Below are 20,927 nucleotides of genomic sequence, written 5' to 3' on the forward strand. Positions count from 1 at the left end.
TATATGGCGTTATCGGCAGCAGTGCAAGAAATCATGTGGCTAAGAATGCTGGAAAAGGAACTTAATTTTGAATTTAACGATCAAATTCCTACTAACATATGTTGTGACAACCAAAGTGCCATACACTTAGCCTCGAATGAAGTATATCATCCAAGAACGAAGCATATTGATATAAGGCATCATTACATAAGAGAAAAACGCCAATCAAATCAAGTTTCGTTTATTGGAATATCTACAAATGATCAACTAGCTGATTTTTTGACTAAACCCGTTTCTAAGGAAAAGCATTTAAATTTTTGTAAACTTTTGGGATTGTTTTAAAGTAGATTTCGAGTGGGGGTGTTAGATTTATAACTTGTTTCATTTTAACTTGTTGAAAATGTATAAAACGAAATCATACTTAACTTTGTAATTTGTTCTATGTCATTTAAAAAATTTTCAATAAAATATTATTCATATTTTTCTCTGCTAAACTAAAACAGAAAAATTATGTTTTTCCCTTTTTTAGAATTTCTGAATGTAAAATATCGAGAAAAGCTATCGACAAAACAGGTTGCTTTATTGGTTTCTCAGTTCCAATACTTTTGGAAGGTACTAGCTGTCACTTTAACTTGGCGGTGATTTAGATAGGTGTAAATTGACACCTTTAGGCACGGCCATGGAACGGACCTAAACCAATTTATCTTTGGGATATTATAATAGTAAAATTGCTATGTTCCAGTACAGATTTTACAAAAACGCAGGTTTGATTTATATTTGAGAATGATTTAAACCAAACTATTGGTATTTGAGAATGATTTCATTTGAGAATGATTTTATAAAGATAAATTTGAGATTTCCTTTTATATCAAACGAAGACAATTTTTGAATTTGAGTTGGTCGGATAATTGCCAGATCTATGTAGAATTTTTAGTTTTTAGTTTCAATAAATTGTAGATTTTAGAAATAATTCTAATCCAGCATACATTTAACACACACATCTGTCAAAGAAACCTCGTTTAAATAAATAATAAATATAATTTACTACATACTTATATACTATTAAATAACATATATAAATGGATCTGTTCATTTCTCTGCTAGTTTTATTTGAAAATTTTCAAAACATATTTGTTAATATACTAAAACCAGAAGACAAACGAACAGACTATAAATATTAAGCAAACTAAAAATGGAATATGAAAATAGTAACTACTGGAATAGTGAAAATGAAATAAAAAAGGAACAAAAGTAAAGTGTGGTATACAAACGTTAAGGAGAAAAAGAAACTAATAATATAAAGAAAAAATCCATTTAAAAAAATCTACATTTTTACAAAAAATCAACACTATTAAACACATTAAATGTAAAAAATGGTAAAAGCATGCTTTACTAAAAAATATCGCAATTTTTGTACTTAATGATGCAAATTTTTTAAAGATTTTTTTTTTTTTTTAAATTTGGATTTTCTACAATATTTATTATTTCTTTTGTTTTGGAATTTGTTCGGTTTTTGGTTGGATAATTTGGTTGGTGAATACGTTTTTTTGGTTTTTGATTTTGGGTTTGCTAGTAAATCTAAAAAGAAGTTAGTAAAAGGAAATTTGCTACGGCACCTTGCATACCTCGACGAATCCGCCTCGCTCTTTAACGTACAAATATAAACGATAAAGATCGAGCGGCTGTTTCGAGATGGTTGGACAGGTGGTGATCGGTGTACGTCTCTCATCCATAAATGCTCGCAATTTATCAAGCCAGCCACGGCGATCCGGATTATCATCCATTTCGTATAGTTTGCAAAGACTATCGGATTTCTTGGCTGACGCTGAGACGACTGTGGTTACGGGAGTGGCCGTTGTACGGAAAGTATCTTGTTGAGGAACATGACTATTGAAACCCTGTAAAAAAATATTTTCAATAAGATTTGGTTTTTTTATTAGGGCTGAGTAGTAGTAGTAGAATACTTACCGGACTGGCTGGTGTTCTAGCCCAATTGGGTGGTGAATTCATTTCATAATCTTCACCGGGATGACCTGGATGCGGCCCAGCTCCTATACCACCCGGTGAAGTACTGGGTGGTGCCAAATGGCTTTGTCCATAAGGATCATTTTTGCGCGATTTTGGTGTAGTACATTGGGGATCTTCAGCAGAGGCTAAAAATTATAAAAAAGAGATTTATTTAAAAATTAATAAAATTCATAATTTGTTTCGAAAATTTAAATGTTGGAATTTTAAATAATGAATTAAAATTCTAATTATGTTTTTAAAAAAAGGATTAGAATTTGTATTTTAATTAAAATGTTTTTCTTTCAAAATGATCAGGAAGGATCGAACAAGAATATGCGGATGCTATAGACTCTTCTCTTTACACACCTGCTGATGCATTTGATATTGTACTTTGCTGACTGGCCTCATCCATGAGAGCACCATCAGGACCAGTAGTGACTACCGAAGTGACGGGATGTTGTGGTCCACCAGGGGCCGAACTCGATGAACTTGAACTCAGACCATTGTCCTGTGATATATGATCTGGTGGTGGTGGCTGTGGAGGTCCACCAGCAACGCTACTGCTTTCGCCACCAGCACCAACCATCATCGATTGTGGTGGTGTAGATGGCGGTGGGCCCATGGTGGTCGGACCATGTGGCGGACCCATGTGATGTGGTGGTCCCATAGGCATACCTGGGTGCATACCAGGGCCATTGCCATAGCCTTGAGGCGGACCGCCGGGACCACCGGGATAACCGCCTTTATGTTGCAAATGTTGTTTCAGATAGTTGAGGGGTCTGGGAGAGCCACTTCCTTGTGGTGGAGGTGGTGTACCTTTACCCTGAACATGATTACCCATAGCAGCAGCACCAGGAGCACCGGGACCACCGGGTGGAGGTCCACCGGGTCCACCTTGTTGTGGCGAGGGTGGTACCCAGTTCTGATAGGGTGGATATTGGCCAGGACCACTGTGGTTTGGCATGGGCCGACCGCCCGGATACTGCTGGGGACCACTGCCCGGTGGCATACTGTTAGCACCGGAAGCTTGGCTTGATGGAGGTGGTGTGGGAGCATAACCACCGGGCGGATATTGTGGTCGTGGTGGATAGCTTCCTTGAGAGTATTGTTGAGCTTGCTGAGGCGGTGGTGGTGGGTAACCAGAGAGCATACCCTGAGGACCAGGACTTTGGCCGCCCATCTTATAGCTGCCATGCATATGAGGCGGTAATGGATAGCCACCGGGGCCCCCACCAGGACCCTGAGGTGGCAATGGCTGTGAGGGCAGATTATTGACATTCTGATTTGGTGGCGGTGGTGGCTGTTGCTGAGAACCTGGCGGACCACCTGCTGCACCACTGGGCGGTCCCTGCTGCTGTTGGGGCGAATTACTCGCCGAAGAGGAAGAGTTTGGAACTCCCGGACCTTGTTGAGATTGCTGTTGTTGCGATGTTTGTTGAGATGGTGGACCTGGAGGTCCACCCCCAGGCTGTTGCATGGGACCACTGCTAGATTGATTACTAGAGGGTCTCGATATAGGATGATTTTGTGCTAAATTTACAAAAAACAAAACTCAAATTTAATATATTTTTCTTTTTTATAATTCAAGATTTAAAACTTACCCACTGCTGGAGACATAGAACGTGAACCCGAAGAGCCTGTGGGCGAGGGTGTGGGACGCATAACTTGCTGAGGATTTGGTGTACCCGGTGGACCAGAGCCTAAACCACTGTGGCCACCACCACTAGAACTATCGTTACTATTTTGACCTATTAGTTCCTGTAACAAAAATAAATTGAAATAAATTATTAGTTATACATTCAAGATATCTTGTTAACAAACAAAAATATTACTTTATATAGATTTTCAAAATGCTCCCAGGGTAAAACTTTATTCATTTTCCTTTTATTTTTGTTGGTTTTTATTAATTATTGATTTTTGAATTTTTTAAATTTGTTTAATTCATTCATTTATATTTAAACCATTTGAGTTGGTTTTGTAAATATTTTATTTTCTTCTTTCTATCAAATTTGTTTGCTTTTCTTTTGGTATTTAAATAAAAAAATCTTCAACATATTTTCAAATAATGTCATTTTGTTTTCTTGTCTAATGTTTTTTTTTTTAAGTATAGAAAATATAAATAATTTTAAATCTAATACAACAAGTAGTAGTAACAGTAGTAAATATGTTAGAAAAGTGAATATTTTACAAGGAATAAACAGAAAATAGCAGAAAAAAGGGAAATAAAACACAACAAATGATAAACCCACCACTATTTTTTTCAGTTTTACTTTTACCCCCTTTTAATCGTGTAAAAAACGAACAGCTACTACAACAATAACAACTACAATGTTAATATAGGGTGGCGTTTAAACAAAATGTGACAACAATAACAACAACTATGAACAACGAAGTCTACTGCGACTACAACAATTACACTGTTGTCAAATGGGGTTTACAGAAGATAAACAATTTATTGGTATTATTTTTAGGGAATAAAAAATCCTATGAAATGATTTTTAATGATAAATTGTATATAGGTATCAATGTACTATTTAAAATGTTTACTACATTTATAGTTGGAGTAATCATTAAGTGGGAGTGTGGTTAAACAGAGGAAATGGTGTTTTAAAAAAAGTAAACAAAAAAATACAATTGTAGATGTAAAAACCAAATGCGGGATGTTTATCTTTAAGAAAATTGTATACAAAACGCTAAAAAAGAGGAATGAAAAAACAACAAAAACACTAAATTCATCAAAATACTAAAAAACAACCTTGGCAAGAATCTTAACACATCATACACACCCATACAGATATACATATATAAATGGAATTAATCACAAAATACTAAATAATACTAATAAAAAACAAACTGAAACATTTTGTATGATAAACAATAAACAAGAAAAATGCCGGCCGGTGTAAATATTTTTTTCTTTTTTTATTGTTAATGGGTGTTTCAATTTAATTTTTTTTGCTATACCTATGTACCTCAATTTAGTCAAAATAATAATGAAAACAAAAAAAAAAAAGATGAAAAAACGAATGACATTAAAATGTATACAAATGTTATAGGTATAATTTTGTTTAGGAGTTTTAATTTATTAGTTTATAATGGTAGACTTCCAAATACAATTTATTTATTTGCAGGTAACTTATAACTTACGAGTTTGATTTCTTTATTTAACTCACCCTCATTGCTAAACTGTTCGAGGAAGGAGGATGATTTTTAAAATGTTTTTTCTTTGGTTTTGGCTTTTCAACAGCAACTTTATTTATGTTTTATTTAACACAGAGTTAACGACCAGCATCAACAATTTTATAAAACAAGGATTCTATAAGAATTTCAAAAGAAACGAAAACATTTAAAGGGGAAACCGAACCGTAATACACAAGGAAACAAAACAAAAAAGAACTTGACCTACATATTTCAAAGCACTTAAATAATTCAATGTTTAAAAAAGCAACTGCAAACTACAACCACTCATTTTTGGTCTTTGTTTTAGTTTTATTTCATGTTTATTTTATTTAAAGTCACACTTTTAAGGATCTCTTAATATATTTCTGATAAATTAATATAAAATGTTTCATTTATTTTATCGATTATTAAATTAGAGTTGTGATTGTTTTAAGTATTTGGGTACTCAGTAGTCAATGCAATAAATTTTTACCGGTACTCAATACCAAAAACTAAATACTCGATGCTTTAATGAAATATTTACCAAGTAAATTTAACAGCATTCATCAACAATAGGTTTCCTAATCGGAAAAATGTTCGGGAACTTTAGGATTTTTTTAGTTACAGAATTATTTTCGCTCAAAATCAGTGTTTTCAGTTTCAGATAAGCAGTAGAAGGATTTTAAATTTTTGGGGGAACAAATGCATTCTAACAGTGCCAAATAAGTATAATTTTCTCTGGATTTTCCTATATAATCTTTTTTTTTAAAAAACAAACACAATCTGCTAAGTGTTTTACTTCTCTGCAGATATACCCAGAGTCTCTGACGGGAATCGAACCCGCAACCCTCAGATTAATAGTCCACCACACTATCGACTGGTCTATCGGGGCACCCTATCGTAAGTCAGTTTTGAAATCGAATCTGCTGTTTTTACTCTGTAGAAAATGTCGCTCAAAATCAACCAGTTGTTTCAGCTGCAGATATGCAGCGGAAGGAGTTGGAATTCTTTGAAAAAAATCAATAATGTTCACTGATGCAAACTCCTTCTATAAAGGTTTAAAATATATCTAATTAGTTGACCGGTTAAATCTTTAGATATAGGTATTTATATACAGTAATTTTAGTAATTTACCAAATATATATTTATAATTCTAAGAAAAAATAAAATTTCCTAGGTTTTCTATTAAAATATAGTAAATTTCAGCGTTTATAAGTAATATAGTTAAAAAAAAAATATTTATAGAATATGGTTATTCCTCTTAGCGTTGCTAAAACAATGGAAACGTTTCAACTTTAGCAAAAAAGTAAAGTAGAGAACAAATGCAATATTTAAGAAAACTACGTAAAATTTTTCACAAATTTGATTTGCCTTAAAAATATTATATTTTCTTAGTGATTTTATTTTTAGGAAGATATGAAACAATCCAATCTTAATGATTCTGTATTCAGATGTTAGGTCTAGATAATGACGGATTAGTTAGTCACTCAATAAATACATACATAGATGTATTAAATTGAATATAACTGTTAATTTTGCCTAAATTGCAAGAACATTTTATAACCCTATGTCTATACCTGATAAATGTTTGTCATGATAAATGCTAAAATGGTTGTCAAGATAAAAAATTTATTAGCATTATTGCTTGGTTATGACAAAATTGATAGTGCTTTTGCTGAGACAAACATATGGCAGATGTTATGTTAAATATTTGTCAAGTATAGACAGGGGTTAACTATGTAATATTTTACTATTTTTTCCGCTTAATAACATAGCGGTTTTTGTTGAAAGATTTGATAGGAACATTGGAATATAGTTGTCAAGTTATTCTTTGGTTGTCAACCGTAATTATGACATTTGTTTTTCTAATGGCGCAGCCATATCTTTTAAGGTTAGATTTTAATGAGAATTTATCAAATTTAATGAAAAAGTTTTAATATGTCTAATGTCTAAATGCGTGTGTTAAATATTAAATTCAAATAAAGAATACTATAGTTTTATTAAAAAAAAAACTAGAACCATGAAAACTTTTCAAGTTCAACACTAAATGCTCAACAAACATCCATAATATATTTCTGACTTTTGTATACATTTCATTAAGATAAAATTAATACATATATTTAACAAAAAAGCACGTGCAATAAAAACACAAAGCGCTACAAACAAAAAAAAAGATTAATAAATAATAATTAGCATGAATGATTCAGCCCACGACTAGACAAATAATCAGACGAAAAAAAATCCAACAGACAGACAAACAATAACAACATACAAGTTCAATGTCCACGGTAAAATACAACAAATGCAAACAATTAATTATGGCAATAATAATAGACATTAAAATATTAAGATGCAATTAAACCAAAACAACAGCAAAATATACAATTACTCAATTTTTAATGCTGACGTCTTAAAAAATTGTTTAATCATGATAATAAAGATTGTATTTATTTATAATATAAAAATGTATAAAACTGAAAGTAATATCAATGATTTGTTGATAACAATAATGATGATGATGACGAAATGACGTTGTTGTTGTCGTTGCTATCGTCTAAAATATTTAAATAATCTCTCACTTGGGGGAAAAAAATTGTATGTATCACTCACTACTTTATTCAATACTTAAATAAACAATATTTATTTACATTTTTTTTTGTTCTTCTGTTGTATAAATATTGAAATGCGTATTTAACAAGAACAAGAGATAATAATAATGAAATCAATGATTGCAAAGTGTGAATAATAATAAAGAAATCAGAAAAAACTGACGTAAAATACAAGAGAAAGAGAAATGCATTGCAAGTGTTGTTAATGTGGCTAATTTCTTTAACGATTTTTGCAATGTAATGAGGATTTAGTGCAGGATTAGAATTCATAAAACTTAAATCGAACAGCATATTTAAAGATTGCCCTACACTAGTTTTTTTATAATGCAATTAGGATAATTCCTGCACACCATTATAACATACTGTGAATGACAATACAATGGAAACTTTGTTTGAAAACTACATTCCGTAATTTCAGTTTCCAAAAACATAACTTTTTACGAAATATATGTATTTCTGGGATGAATTCAAATTTACTAAGTTTTCTATTAAGATATAGTAAATTTTTGCGTTTTTCAAAACAATTTTGTCAAAACAATGGAAACTTTTTAATGCCTGCAAAAAAAGAAGACTAAAACAAAAAGAATATGTGAAAAGCATCATGTTTTACCGTTATTTCAAAAATGACTAGTCAAGATTTCCGAAAATTTTAAATAATAAACGATTTGTAAGCTAGTTTGAAGCAAACCACTACCTGTTATAAATATTCAACTAATAAATCAACAATTTTAAAAATTATAAAAACATTTTTGTGGTACTGTAAAAACTCATCAAATGTTTGTGAGGAAGGCCTCGTAATACAATACAATAGCAAGACAGTTTAAGCAATTAAAAAAAATTACTCCCCGGCAGGTTATCGGGAGGGCAAATGAGGCTGGTCTTAGGATGATATCGGCCCGCAAAAAAACCTCTTATATCTAAAAAACATCCATGTACTCCTTACAATTTGCCAAAGAACAGTTAAACTTGTGGAGATAGAAATCGAAAACCGTTTTCTTTTCGGATGAATCCAAATACAATTTAAGAGGCAGAGGGAAAATACTGCATAGCAAGGTATGGCTCCAATTCATTTCATAACAGATATTATGACTGGAATCTGATAAAGATCCATTTTAAATGACGAGGAAAACAATAACACTGCAAAATATACATTCAGAAGAGAAGGAAAATGCAAATTTTTTTTGTTATCGAAATATTCACTTTCTATAGAAAAAAACTGTTATACACAAAATGTTCTGTAGAAAATGTTGTTATACACTACATTTTCTATGGCAAAACTATTATACACTTGGAGATTCCAGCACGTCAATGACCCCAAATTTTAGTTTTCTTCAATATTTTTTGTTTAATTTTTATATTGAAAATGTCCAAAGCTAGTAAAAACTAGCAAGCAAACGTACAAACTACTTAATTCCATATTCGAAATACAAATAGATTTTATATTTCAACAATTCCTTTAATGAATTCATTATGAATTAATTCATAGGCTTAATTTATTTGTACTTCAAATGTATTGAATTCAATTCCTTTATTGAATTCATTATGAATTAATTCATAGGCTTAATTCATTTGTACTTCAAATGTATTGAATTCATTCCGTTGAGAATTCATTCTTTATTGAATCATTCAAGTCCATTACAAAATGTATTGAATGTTTAACTATTTCTTCAATTCAAATTTATTACAAAAAGGCTTATTTCATTTTTTTTTTTAAATTCATTTTGTAAATGCAAAAACAAATCTGAATGAAGAAACTTTATTGTAATTAAATTTGTATTTGATTTGAATTAACAAAAATTTAATCATTTAAAGCATGAATGAAACAAATTATCTAGACTTTTTATTCGATCCAAGGAGTTGAAGAAAATGAAGCGAACAAAACATTGAAAAAGTAGCTGAAAATAAGAAGTCCTTTTAAGACGTTTTTCTCCGAAATTTATCACCCCTATCATGAAAAACATGTGAAATTTATGTTCCCATGAAATATCCATTTCCCTCGGAGGGAAAATTGCTATCGTGATATTCCCCTGAACTTTTCATTCACAATAGTTGATTTTGTTCGTAACAGCTGTTTACAAAATTCCATCTAAAAATGTCCCAACATGAGGAATTTTTCACGTGAACAAAGTTTATGAACGAAAAATGGGAAAAGGGTCATGTGAAATATTGATTCGCGATAAGGGTGAATGAATTAGGGTCAAATTCAGCAACACGAAAGGAAAACAATTTTAAAATTTGCATATGAAAAACACTCAAAAATTCTTTAAAAACTGAGTGATTTTCATACAAAAATTTAAAAATGGTTTTCCTTTCGTGTTTCTGAATTAGGCCCTAAGTTGTGTATAACAGTATTTTGTGTAAAAAATATTGTATTTTCTAACGCCCCTGAAGTAAAAATAATGTTTATTGGCGCCTACTCACCACCAGAGGCGCTGCAACCTGTGCTAATAACAAACATAACGCGCAATTACAGAGTTGTCAAATAAAGGATTTTCTCCTCCTTTCACCACCTTTCCTTCTACAATATAACCCCTTTCCAAAGAAAGTTATACAATTAATATATAGGCATTAATTGCCTAGTGTATAACAGTTTTTCTATAGAAAATTTTGTGTATAACAGTTTTTTTCTATAGAAAGTGAATATTATTTCGATAACAAAAAAAAATGCATTTTCCTTCTCTGCTTGAATGTATATTTTGCAGTGTTATTGTTGTTGTTTTCGTATTTTTTTCCTTTTTTTAATGTAAACAGCATGTGATTATTAAGAAAACTGCTAATACTTAAAAACTAATGAATGTATGATTATCAAAATGAAAAAAAGAGAGATGAGAGAGAGTCACAGTATAACAAAATAAGTGAACTCAATTCGTTAATACTTTTTTTAATATAAAGAGCGTAAATGATTAAGTTAAATAGAAAAACAAAATCAACGATATCAGCAAAGAGTATAGAAAAAAATGTTCAAAAATAAAAACCTACGACACGTATGAGGAATGGGAATTTTTGTTCCTATAATATATGCGAGAATTTTTGTTAATTATATACAAATAATAGCAACAACACACTAACACGATTACAGATAGTTTTTTTATTTTATATTTTTTATTTAATTTTATATTTTTTTGTTACGTTTTAATCATAATCACCACAAAATGCAAAATCATAAAAGTATTTTAGTTTTGTCTTGGCCATAAAGGCGCGAAATGTTAAAACACATTTTTTAAATAGATAGATCTTTATTTATGTATTTATCTATTACTTTATAGTATATTTAGTTATTAGTTCTTTACAATATAACACTTTTTGTTTGATTTTGCCGTATATAGCGGAACAGAATATTCGAAATTAAACCTTAAACAAAATGACACGTTTTTTTTTTCTAAAAATTTTTATTAACCAAAAACAAACACTAGGTATAAATAAATATTAGATGTAAATTATTATATTTTTGTTAGAGGAATAATAATAAATTTTATTAAATTTTTTTTGTACGTGCTTTTAAAAAACCGAGCTAAACTTCAACTAAATCTCCCTCCTCTACAAAAATTATTTTCACTTGCACCGATATCATGCTCGACGGTCGGTCGTACCATCATCATCATAATAATACTTGTGTATTGTTCACATTTATACTCTCCTTCTCTATCTCTCATTCTCTCTGTCTTTCTCGCAGTGTACTAAAACGTTTAAATGTCTATACACCGTGCACAAAAGTCAAAGTTTCAAAATGTTCTCGCTGGCTGTCTCTCTTTTGTTGTTCGTTTTTGTTTTTGTTGCTCCAAACCACACATGTATTTAAAATATAAAATTAAAAAAATATTTTTATAATAATATTATATTGTTGTTGAATATTTTCAACCGAAATGGAAGGAAAAAAATAAATAAATAAAATGAGTAACAACAATACAACACACGCTCTTATGAAATAAATTTCAGTCTATAATAAAATAAACAATAACAAATTCCCAAGGCAAACAAACACTCATACATACTTTGTGTCTGAGTATCTGTGTGTATTTTGACACACACAAACAACAAGTAAAAACAAAATTATACTTAGAAAGAGTAGGTATTATGAAAAAATTCGTTGCGGTTGCACTTAATTTAAAAAAAAAATAAATAATAATAATGAAAATAAATTTAAAATAATGTTAAATGTTCATGTTTGTAGAAAAAAAAAAGAAAAACAGACTTTACAAACATTTGCGAGAATTGAAAACTAAAAAAAAACAAATGTTGGCTATAAAATTCTGAATACGTTTAGAATACAGTTTGTCTAAATAGTTTTTAGACAATAATATTATAATTAACAATAAAAACAGATATTTAAATAATAGTATAAAGATTTTCTAGGAAATATGGAACCAGACTAAAGTTATGTTTATGTGGTTGACAATACAAAGGAAAATTTTCCTAACATGTATTCAAGATATAGATCACAATCCAATTACTTTTTTAATATTTAATTAATATACATTTTTTAGAGTCGGCCTAATACCAATATTGGACCAAATTTTTACAGAATACCGAACAAAAAAAAATCTGGAAGATGATACACAATGAAGTATCGAAATATTGATATAAAAGTAAGACGATTTGTATAAATGAAGACCTTAATAAGAATCCTGTAAAAACTGTCAACTCAGTCAAACTTTTCAGTTCCAGATGAAACAAGTAAGAGAGCTATATTCTTCGTCTGTGCAGAATCTTATATACCCTTCACCAAATTAAACTTCAAAATAAAAATTTTTAATATTTTTAGGTAAACAAAATTATTTTTTTAAAGTTTTTTTTTTTTTAATTTTTTGGAACATTATTTTTTTTAAATTGTAATTTAATTTTTTTTAAATTTTAATTTTTTTTTTGGTGAAAAAAAAAATCGGTTTAAAAAGCATATCTTCCTATTTTGACCCATTGTCTTATACTATATGTACGTCGTTGCAAAGGTCTTTGTAATATCTTATGGTTTTTTAATTTCTGAGAAAAATTTTCCATTTATGTTACCATTGACGCAGGGGTATGTTCCATTCTAATGCGAAAAGTTGCCGTTTTGCTTTCTAAATATATTGCATAAATAATTGGTAAATAAATATGTTACATATTTCATCCTCAATTATATTTCAGTGTGAGATAATACCCTTTTTTGCAACTGCGTTAAGTACTTTTTTGCAATTGAGTAACGGCTGATTTCTATTATTGAAAATCAGTGTTGTTAATGCTGTTGGCAAACACACACAATTGAATGTCGAAAGTCGCTTTAACAGTGTTAAATATCGCTTTTTAATACAAAATTCATTCAATATTTGGCACGCTAAATATACATTAGTGTTAAGTGTAAAATCAAGAAATTATTTTGTTCCATTCTAATAGAAAAAAATGTTTTACTTTGCAAGGGTGTGTGTAACTTTTTTGTGGACCGATTTTGCTGATTTTAAATAGGAAACTTCTCGAAAGCATGTATGACAGAATTATTGAAGATTTGGATCCCGAAGATATCTGGGGTCTTCAGAAAATTGATTTCAACAAACAGACGGGCAGACAGACAGATCATTCGCAAATTGTATTCGAGTTGTAAAGTTTTCTTTCAAGATCAATACTGAAATAACAGCATAATTTCTACATAGTTTTCTTACATATTCTTATTAGTATTAGTATTCTTTCTTGTAGAAACTCAAAAGTTTCCATTGTTTTTGGCATTTTTATTAAAGTTTAATGCTTAAGAAAGCATTAATTTACTATATATTAATAGAAAACCCAGTAAACTGGAATTTATCTTAGAAATATACATATGTACAGTTGCGGTATAAATAATAGCAGCAGACCATATATTTCCAAATTACTTTTTATAACTCGTTATGTGTTGCTTTTTGGAATTCCATTACTTTTTGTTTTTTTACTTAAAAGAAGCAATAACAAAAATATAACTGTAAATTTTTTAAATTCTTTTTTCTTTCTTTAAAATTTTTGCGTTTTCTTTTTAGTTCGGTTTTACAAGCAGTCCAAATAATAGCAGTTTTTTATAAAAGTGCAAAATTAACATATTTTAATAAAGTTTTTGGAATAAATTTTTTTTCTAAAAGTAAGAAAAATTTATATTTATTGATAAAAAGGTATATTGAGTGTTACTTTTTTTACAGTGGGGCGGGCAAAGCATTGTACGGAGGAAAAACGTAACATTATAAAAAAAATGATTTCTGAAGGAAAAAAATACAGAGAAATACAAAATATTCTAGATTGCTCAGCCAAAATGATTCGGAACGCCATATTATTTGAAGAAAAGACCGAAACACGTGGGAGAAAGCCGTTAGTAACTCCTGCTTTGAAAAGAAGTGTAAAGCGTTATAGTTGCAAAGATCCTTTAGCGTCAGCTATAGAGATTAAGGATAACGTATGCCCAAGCCTGAGTGTCGAAACAGTGCGTAAGATACTACGTCAACAAAATTTGCACGCAAGAAGCCCAAGAGCTGTACCACTTTTAAAAAAAACACATGTCAAAAAAAGATTAGAATTTGCAAAATTGCATGTGACATGGCCCAATGAAAAGTGGCGCAACATATTGTGGTCAGACGAATCAAAAATTGTTTTATATGGCGGAAGAGGATCTCGGCAATATGTGAGAAGACCTCCAAACAAGGAATATGACCCGCGATTTACAGTTAAAACTGTTAAACATGGAGGCTCAAGCATAATGGTGTGGGCATGTTTCTCATATTATGGTGTAGGTCCGATATATTGGATAAAAAATATCATGAATGCCTCCCAATATGTAGATATTCTTAAAAATATCATGCTTCCATACGCCGATTACGAAATGCCTCTCAGATGGATCTTCCAGCAGGACAATGATCCAAAGCACACCAGCCGACTCGCCAAAAGCTTCTTTGAAGAAAACGGAGTTACAGTTATGGAGTGGCCTGCGCAGTCGCCTGATCTCAATCCGATTGAGAATTTATGGTGTGATGTTAAAAAAGCAGTGTCGGAGGCAAAACCAAAAAATAATAATGAGCTTTGGAGAACCGTGGAAGGATCCTGGAAGCAAATACCAAATGAAAGATGCCAAAAACTTGTAGACTCCATGAAAAGACGCTGTGAAGCTGTTTTAAAGAACAAAGGCAGCTCAACAAAATACTAAATCATTATTTTCCTTTCATACTAAATATACATTTAAAAAAGTACAAAGTTGATTAACTTTTTTTAAGAAAAAAATAATATTTGGAAAGCTGCTGCTATTTTTTTTACTGCCAAATCATTTTAAATGAATACTTTTAAATTTCTGATCTCTCAACCTGAAGTTATTTTTTAAGTTTAAATGTAAAATTTAAAAATACCTTAAATAAGAAATTAAAAAATGAAAATATATATTTTTTTAAATATCACAGTAATTTTTTTTTAACATCTAAACAATAATTTCGGCTGCGCTGCTATTATTTATACCGCAGCTGTATATTTGGTAAAATGTCATGTACCTCGAAGTTTTAAAAATGACTGCTACTTTTTCTCATTTTGACCTCACTTATTTTCTCAACTATTCTGGCATCTCTTGAACTTTACGCCATTTTGCAACATCTGTCATCTACTAGTTTATTTGTCATTAATCATGTATTACAGCTGAAAGTAAAACTCTGAGAATCTCAATTTTGGTTTTGACTTAACGCTTGTAAAGGAACTTACAGAGAAATATTAATTTAAAGTTTGTTGTTGCAATATTGGTAAGCAAAGGATACATATTTTCATTAAACTTATTTATTCAAAGAAATTTAAAAAAAAAGTCATTATTTATTGAACTAGATCATGTTTATTATAATAGAACTTGAAAATATCTTGAATATGAAACCTTATATTCCCAGTTCAACACATATAAGCGGTTTTGAAACACAAGGCAGAAAAAGGGCAACAACATGTTTTGCCCCAGAAAAGAAACCAGAATTCAAAATGCAGGTCTTTAATAAATTATCAGACAAATTGCCACTTAGTACCAAGTAATATCTTGACTTCAAAGCAGAATAAATGTTTGTAATAAATAAACTCAAAGTGAAGTATTTTCAGCTTTATAGAAAATGAGAGAGGAAAATAAAATCAATCGTAATAAAATCAAAAACAAATTTTAAAATTATTAAAGTGTAGTATAATATAATAGTTTAAAACAACAGAAAAGTTTAACAAAAAATAATAAAAACAAAGCAAACATATAAATAAACCCGTAATTAAGTGAAACATATGAATAAAATGAAAACAATAAATGAAAGCGAAATAAAACAAATGAATTCCTATTGAAAAAGCAAAACAAACAAACCTTGTATACCCACCATCAATATTATTCTGATATAGGGGTATTATGGACCGATCCTCACAAAAGTTGGTAGAAAGATTTAGGTTCATATTAAACTTGTTTATGTCCAATTTCTTTACAATATTAATTGTTATAACACATGTCATTTTCTGAGGGGGACCTTGTATGGGGACTAGGGACAAATATTGCCCGATTTTCGCCATACTTTAGAGAATAATTTCAGAGTTCTTAATAATAATTTGTGCAAAATGGTATAAGGATTGCCGCATAAACAACAAATTTTAGGACTGCTTAAACAGTATTCCGGGGGGACATTTGTATGGGGGCTAGTATTGCCCATTTTCAATACCAAAGAAACAACAGAGCGTACTTGTGGAAAATGTCAGCCAGCTAGCTCCTAGCTCGTTTGGGTTCTATCGTGTTTTCAGAAAGATGGACAGACGGACGGACATGACTAGATCGTCTTAGAATTTCATAAGGATCCAGAAAATATATGCTTTCGTGGGTCTGCGATGAATATTTCCATGTGTTGCAAAAGGAATGACAAAATCAATACATCCCCTATTTATTGATGGTGGGTATAAAAATGTAATTATGGCATTAAGTCAGTTATAGATAGTTTCATGATAATATTAAAAATGTTCTCTAAAAAATATAATAACAGAAAAACATCTCAAAGATTTTTTTTAATTTTACGATTTTAAAACAAGACCAAAAAAAAAAAAAAAATAACAACAATCAAATTATAACATTAAGACAGCCATATCGATGAAGAAAACACAGTAAAAGAAATTTTGAAAATTAAATGAAAATATGTAGTACTTAGAACTTTTAGCAAAGAAAGGCAAAATTTACAAAGGTTTTTTTTTTGGTTTGTTTTAAGTTGTGCAAATAAATTGAATTCGGTACCATAAAATACGAAATTTATGGCAAAATACAGTGGGCTGGACGAAGATAATAAATTTTTAAACTGATTTACTGACTGTAATAACAATTTAGTAAAGACAGCTTAACACTATCCGTTTTTATGCACCATTTTTATGTAGTTTGTCGGTACCCAAACCTATTGACTTCTACTTTACTAGGATAATGATCACCCTATCAATATTTCACATGAAATATGTTCCCCTTTCTCGTTCATCAAATTAGTTCACAATAAACAGATGTTACGACCAAAATCAACTATTGTGAATGAAAAGTTGATGGGAATATCATTCATTCGAGGGAAATGAATATTTCATGGGAACAAAATTTCATATGTTATTTCCGATAGGGGTGAATGCCTACGGCTCAAGTTTTGCTAGAATGTTGGGGATCTTTTCGTTAAATGAACCAAATAAAACTAGTTTTTATTTGTAATAATTTGTTGAATTTGCCTCGTCTTCGCAGACCCATATATTCGACTGGAACACCAGTTTCCGATCGAACAGCATGGAGTTTAGTATACAGCTCAAGTATGTAGACTCCTGTCTCCTGTTCCCAAATTATTGGGTCTATGACTTAAAAATGCAGGATTTACAATAGATGGCGTATCTTTTGAACGCGGGTTTCGTTTTTAATAACTTATATGTCGAATTTTATGCCAAAAAAGTGTCATATGCGGGAGCCGATTGTTCACCGAAGTTTATGGTGAATGTGTTCCATCGGTTTCAACGTGCGAAAATTGGTTCGTTCGGTTTAGAAGTAGAGATTTTGACACGGACGATAAAGATCTTCCAGGCCAGCCAAAAAAGTATGAAGACCAAGAATAGAAGGCATTACTGCATGAAATTTGTTGTCAAACTCAACAAAAGTTTCCAAAATCATGGGGAGCTACTCAATCAGCAAATTTCAAAACGTTTGCAAGCAGTAGGATTCATCCAAAAGCTGGGAAATTGGGTACCATACGAATTGAAGCCGAAGAGACATTGAAAGACGATTTTATATGTCTGAAATGCAGCTTGAACACTTTAAAAGAAAATTATTTTTGCACCGATCATTATTTGCGATGAAAAATTGTGCTATTACGATAACCCGAAGCGTAAGAGATTGTATGTAAAGCATAGTCAACCAGCCGAATCGTCACCAAAGCCAAATATCCATGGCGCTAAGGTAATGCTCTGTATATTGTGGAAGCAAGAAAGTTTTATCTATTATGAGCTGCTGAAATCTGACCAGACCATCACAACTGATTCGTTTGAAGCGAGCATTGGCCGAAAAACTCCCAACGCTTGGCCACATGTTGCAATACCTGTTAAAAAGTATTTTGAATGAAGTATGTAGTTGGGAAGTTTCGCTTCAAACGCTTTATAGTCCAGACTGTGCTCCGTCCGACTACTATTTGTTTCGATCGATGCAGAACGCTATCTCTCACTTTGGAGCAGAGTTCCGTCTATAGAAAATACTCACCCTTATCGCGAATCAATATTTCACATGGAATATATTTCCCTTTTTCCCATTTTTCGTTCATAAACTTTGTTCACGTGAAAAAATTCCCCATGTTGCGAAATTTTTAGATGGAATTTTGTAAACAATAAACAGCTGTTACGAACAAAATCAACTATTGTGAATGAAAAGTTCAGGGGAATATCACGATAGCAATTTTCTCTTCATGGGAACATAAATTTCACATGTTTTTCATGATAGGGGTGACTGTCATAATGATTGGGTCTTTGCTACTTTGTTTCACTTTTCAGACCCAACAAACCACTGTGCTTTAATTCCAATATACTTAAAATACTAAGAATATATAGAAAATAAAACCCATGTACGAGATACAAAAAAAAGCAGCACACAGAAATACACAGCAAAAGTAAAACCAAGTTGCCAACATACTATGGAGTCGAGTCGTTGCTTTAAGTAGAAAAATAAAAAGAGAAACAGAAAAAATACATTTATTCTTGTCGAGAACGACTACGAAGAAGAAGACTAAAACTAACTACTCTTGAATATGAAGGAATTAACACACATTTGTACAGAACCATGCATACTTTCATATAAAAACACACAAACCACCCAAACCCTAAACCCCCAACCCCCTGCCCCCCTATCAACAATCAACAGAGCTTAATTTAACTAGAAAAAGAGAAATAATGAAATGAAAATGTAGTATGAATGCTTAAATACGAGTAAGTGTGTTTGTATAAACATATTATGGAGTGTGTGTTTGGGGATGTATGTTGTGTTGTTGGAGAAGACCGACAACGACGACTTACAGATAAGAACGTCTCATACTCAAACAAGAAAATAAAACAACAAATGACGACGACTACAACGACGACGAACACAAAACAGAATCAGAAATATCAAGCGTGTACAACAACAACAAAAAGCAGTCATCATATTATAATATCAAGAAAATAACATTAGTTTTTGTTTTTGATGTCGTTCGTTCATTCTCTACTATGTTGTAAAGAGACTGAATGTTTGGATGAGTTGGTTGGTTGGTAGTTTGGGGGCTGACTACATAGTTGTTATAGGAAAATGAAAATAATTCCGACTCTGTCTCAATTGAATACAATCCATAATAAATAAAAGACTTAAAAGTTTTTACTGTTCGACACAAGTAGATTCGGCATTGTCGTTCAGTCTTAAAAGCGAGTCCGTGCGTTTGTCCGGCCGACCAACCAAACATTAATTTCTTCTTTCATTTAGTTTGTGCAGCAGTCGTTAGGGTCACAAAAGTAATAAAACCGCACTGTCAGTCAGTCAAATTCAATAAAATAAGAAAGATATTGTTTTTGTATCTATGTGTGTACGTCGGCAGTGAAGAACAGTTCTGTGGCATGAAATGTTTGGGGGTCTGTAATGGGTTGGGTGGGTTTTTGGTTTGTGTCTGCTCATTCATTTAAGATGTGTCGTCTCTATGTGATTTACTTTTGAACATTCACATACACACACACACATATCCATTCCATTTACAATATGCCGGTAAAGTCATTTTAAATCTATGCAACACAATTTTACTTTTGTGATAATGTATTTATTTAGACGTTCAGAGCAGGGACTTGTTAGTGGGGTAAAATTGTGACAGCTTAAGCAAAAATGCACAGTGGTTGTCAACTTGAAATTTGTCATATCTGACATCATTATTGTAATGTTTGACATTTTAAATGGAACACTTGCTTGTTCTGAATATTTGGTGCTATGATTTATTGGAATTGTGGAAGCGCCTTCTAAGCCTTCGTAGTTAAAGGTGGACGTTGCTCGAATTAAGACGAATTAAGCCGGTAACTGATGTTACAAGATCGTCATGTCAAATATGTATGTATTGTGAAATGTCAACATTTAACGGCCAATTCCAAGAGGAGATTTTTAAGTCTTTGGAGTGAAAATAAACCACTAAACACAGGTAATTATTCATGGAAATGGGAGCTTTCATAGGTTGGTCCATATAAGTGAAGCTTCCCAGAAGTCTTTGAAGAAAATCAATCAATTCCAAGAGGATTTTTGCTTGCCACTAGTCATTGGAGGAGAAATCAACCACTAAATGAAATGGGAGCTTTTATAGGTCAGTCCATACAGGGGAAGTTTTTCAAAAGTTTTGGAGGAAAATCAAACACTAAGTGGAAATTCTTGCTGCACCAATGCACGGTGGTAAATTCCGGCCAAAAATGTTTTTTTTTTTTTTTTTAATTTTAATAAAATTTTTATGGTAAATTTTTCTTAACACTTCAGAATATAAAGTATCATTATTATTTTGGCTATAAAGTAAATATGTGGCTATTTATAGTGCTGTAAAGTCAAAGGTTTTTTCTTGTCATTTTAATATTATAAAAATTTGATTTTTTTACTTTTGAATCGAAGTATCCTGTGCTTTTTTTTAAGTTTTTTTTTTTCAAATTAGCACATGTTTTCATAAAATAGTTAGCAGTTAACCATTCCATGTAGTAATTAAGGAGTTT

The 20,927-nt window shown here is 31.1% G+C and overlaps 1 protein-coding gene across 11 annotated transcripts in view; it reads right to left on the bottom strand.

Annotated features, from left to right (window-relative positions):
- Positions 1-20,927, bottom strand: part of osa (trithorax group protein osa) — a 163,879-nt gene that overhangs the window by 12,114 nt on the left and 130,838 nt on the right. For 6 of the 11 annotated variants that reach the window (XM_065512556.1, XM_065512582.1, XM_065512539.1 and 3 more), the window contains exons 6-9: positions 3,588-3,744; positions 2,353-3,516; positions 1,948-2,132; positions 1,596-1,877 (exon numbers count right to left, since the gene is read on the bottom strand). In XM_065512556.1, the coding sequence (XP_065368628.1) occupies positions 1,596-1,877; positions 1,948-2,132; positions 2,353-3,516; positions 3,588-3,744 (1,788 nt within the window). Of the gene's footprint in view, positions 1-1,595; positions 1,878-1,947; positions 2,133-2,352; positions 3,517-3,587; positions 3,745-3,818; positions 4,059-10,883; positions 10,964-20,927 lie in introns of those variants that run through there. The other 5 variants (XM_065512589.1, XM_065512573.1, XM_065512605.1 and 2 more) reach the window with 3 other exon arrangements.

Source organism: Calliphora vicina, chromosome 1 (genome assembly GCF_958450345.1).
Source record: "Calliphora vicina chromosome 1, idCalVici1.1, whole genome shotgun sequence".
NCBI classification, from domain to species: domain Eukaryota; kingdom Metazoa; phylum Arthropoda; class Insecta; order Diptera; family Calliphoridae; genus Calliphora; species Calliphora vicina.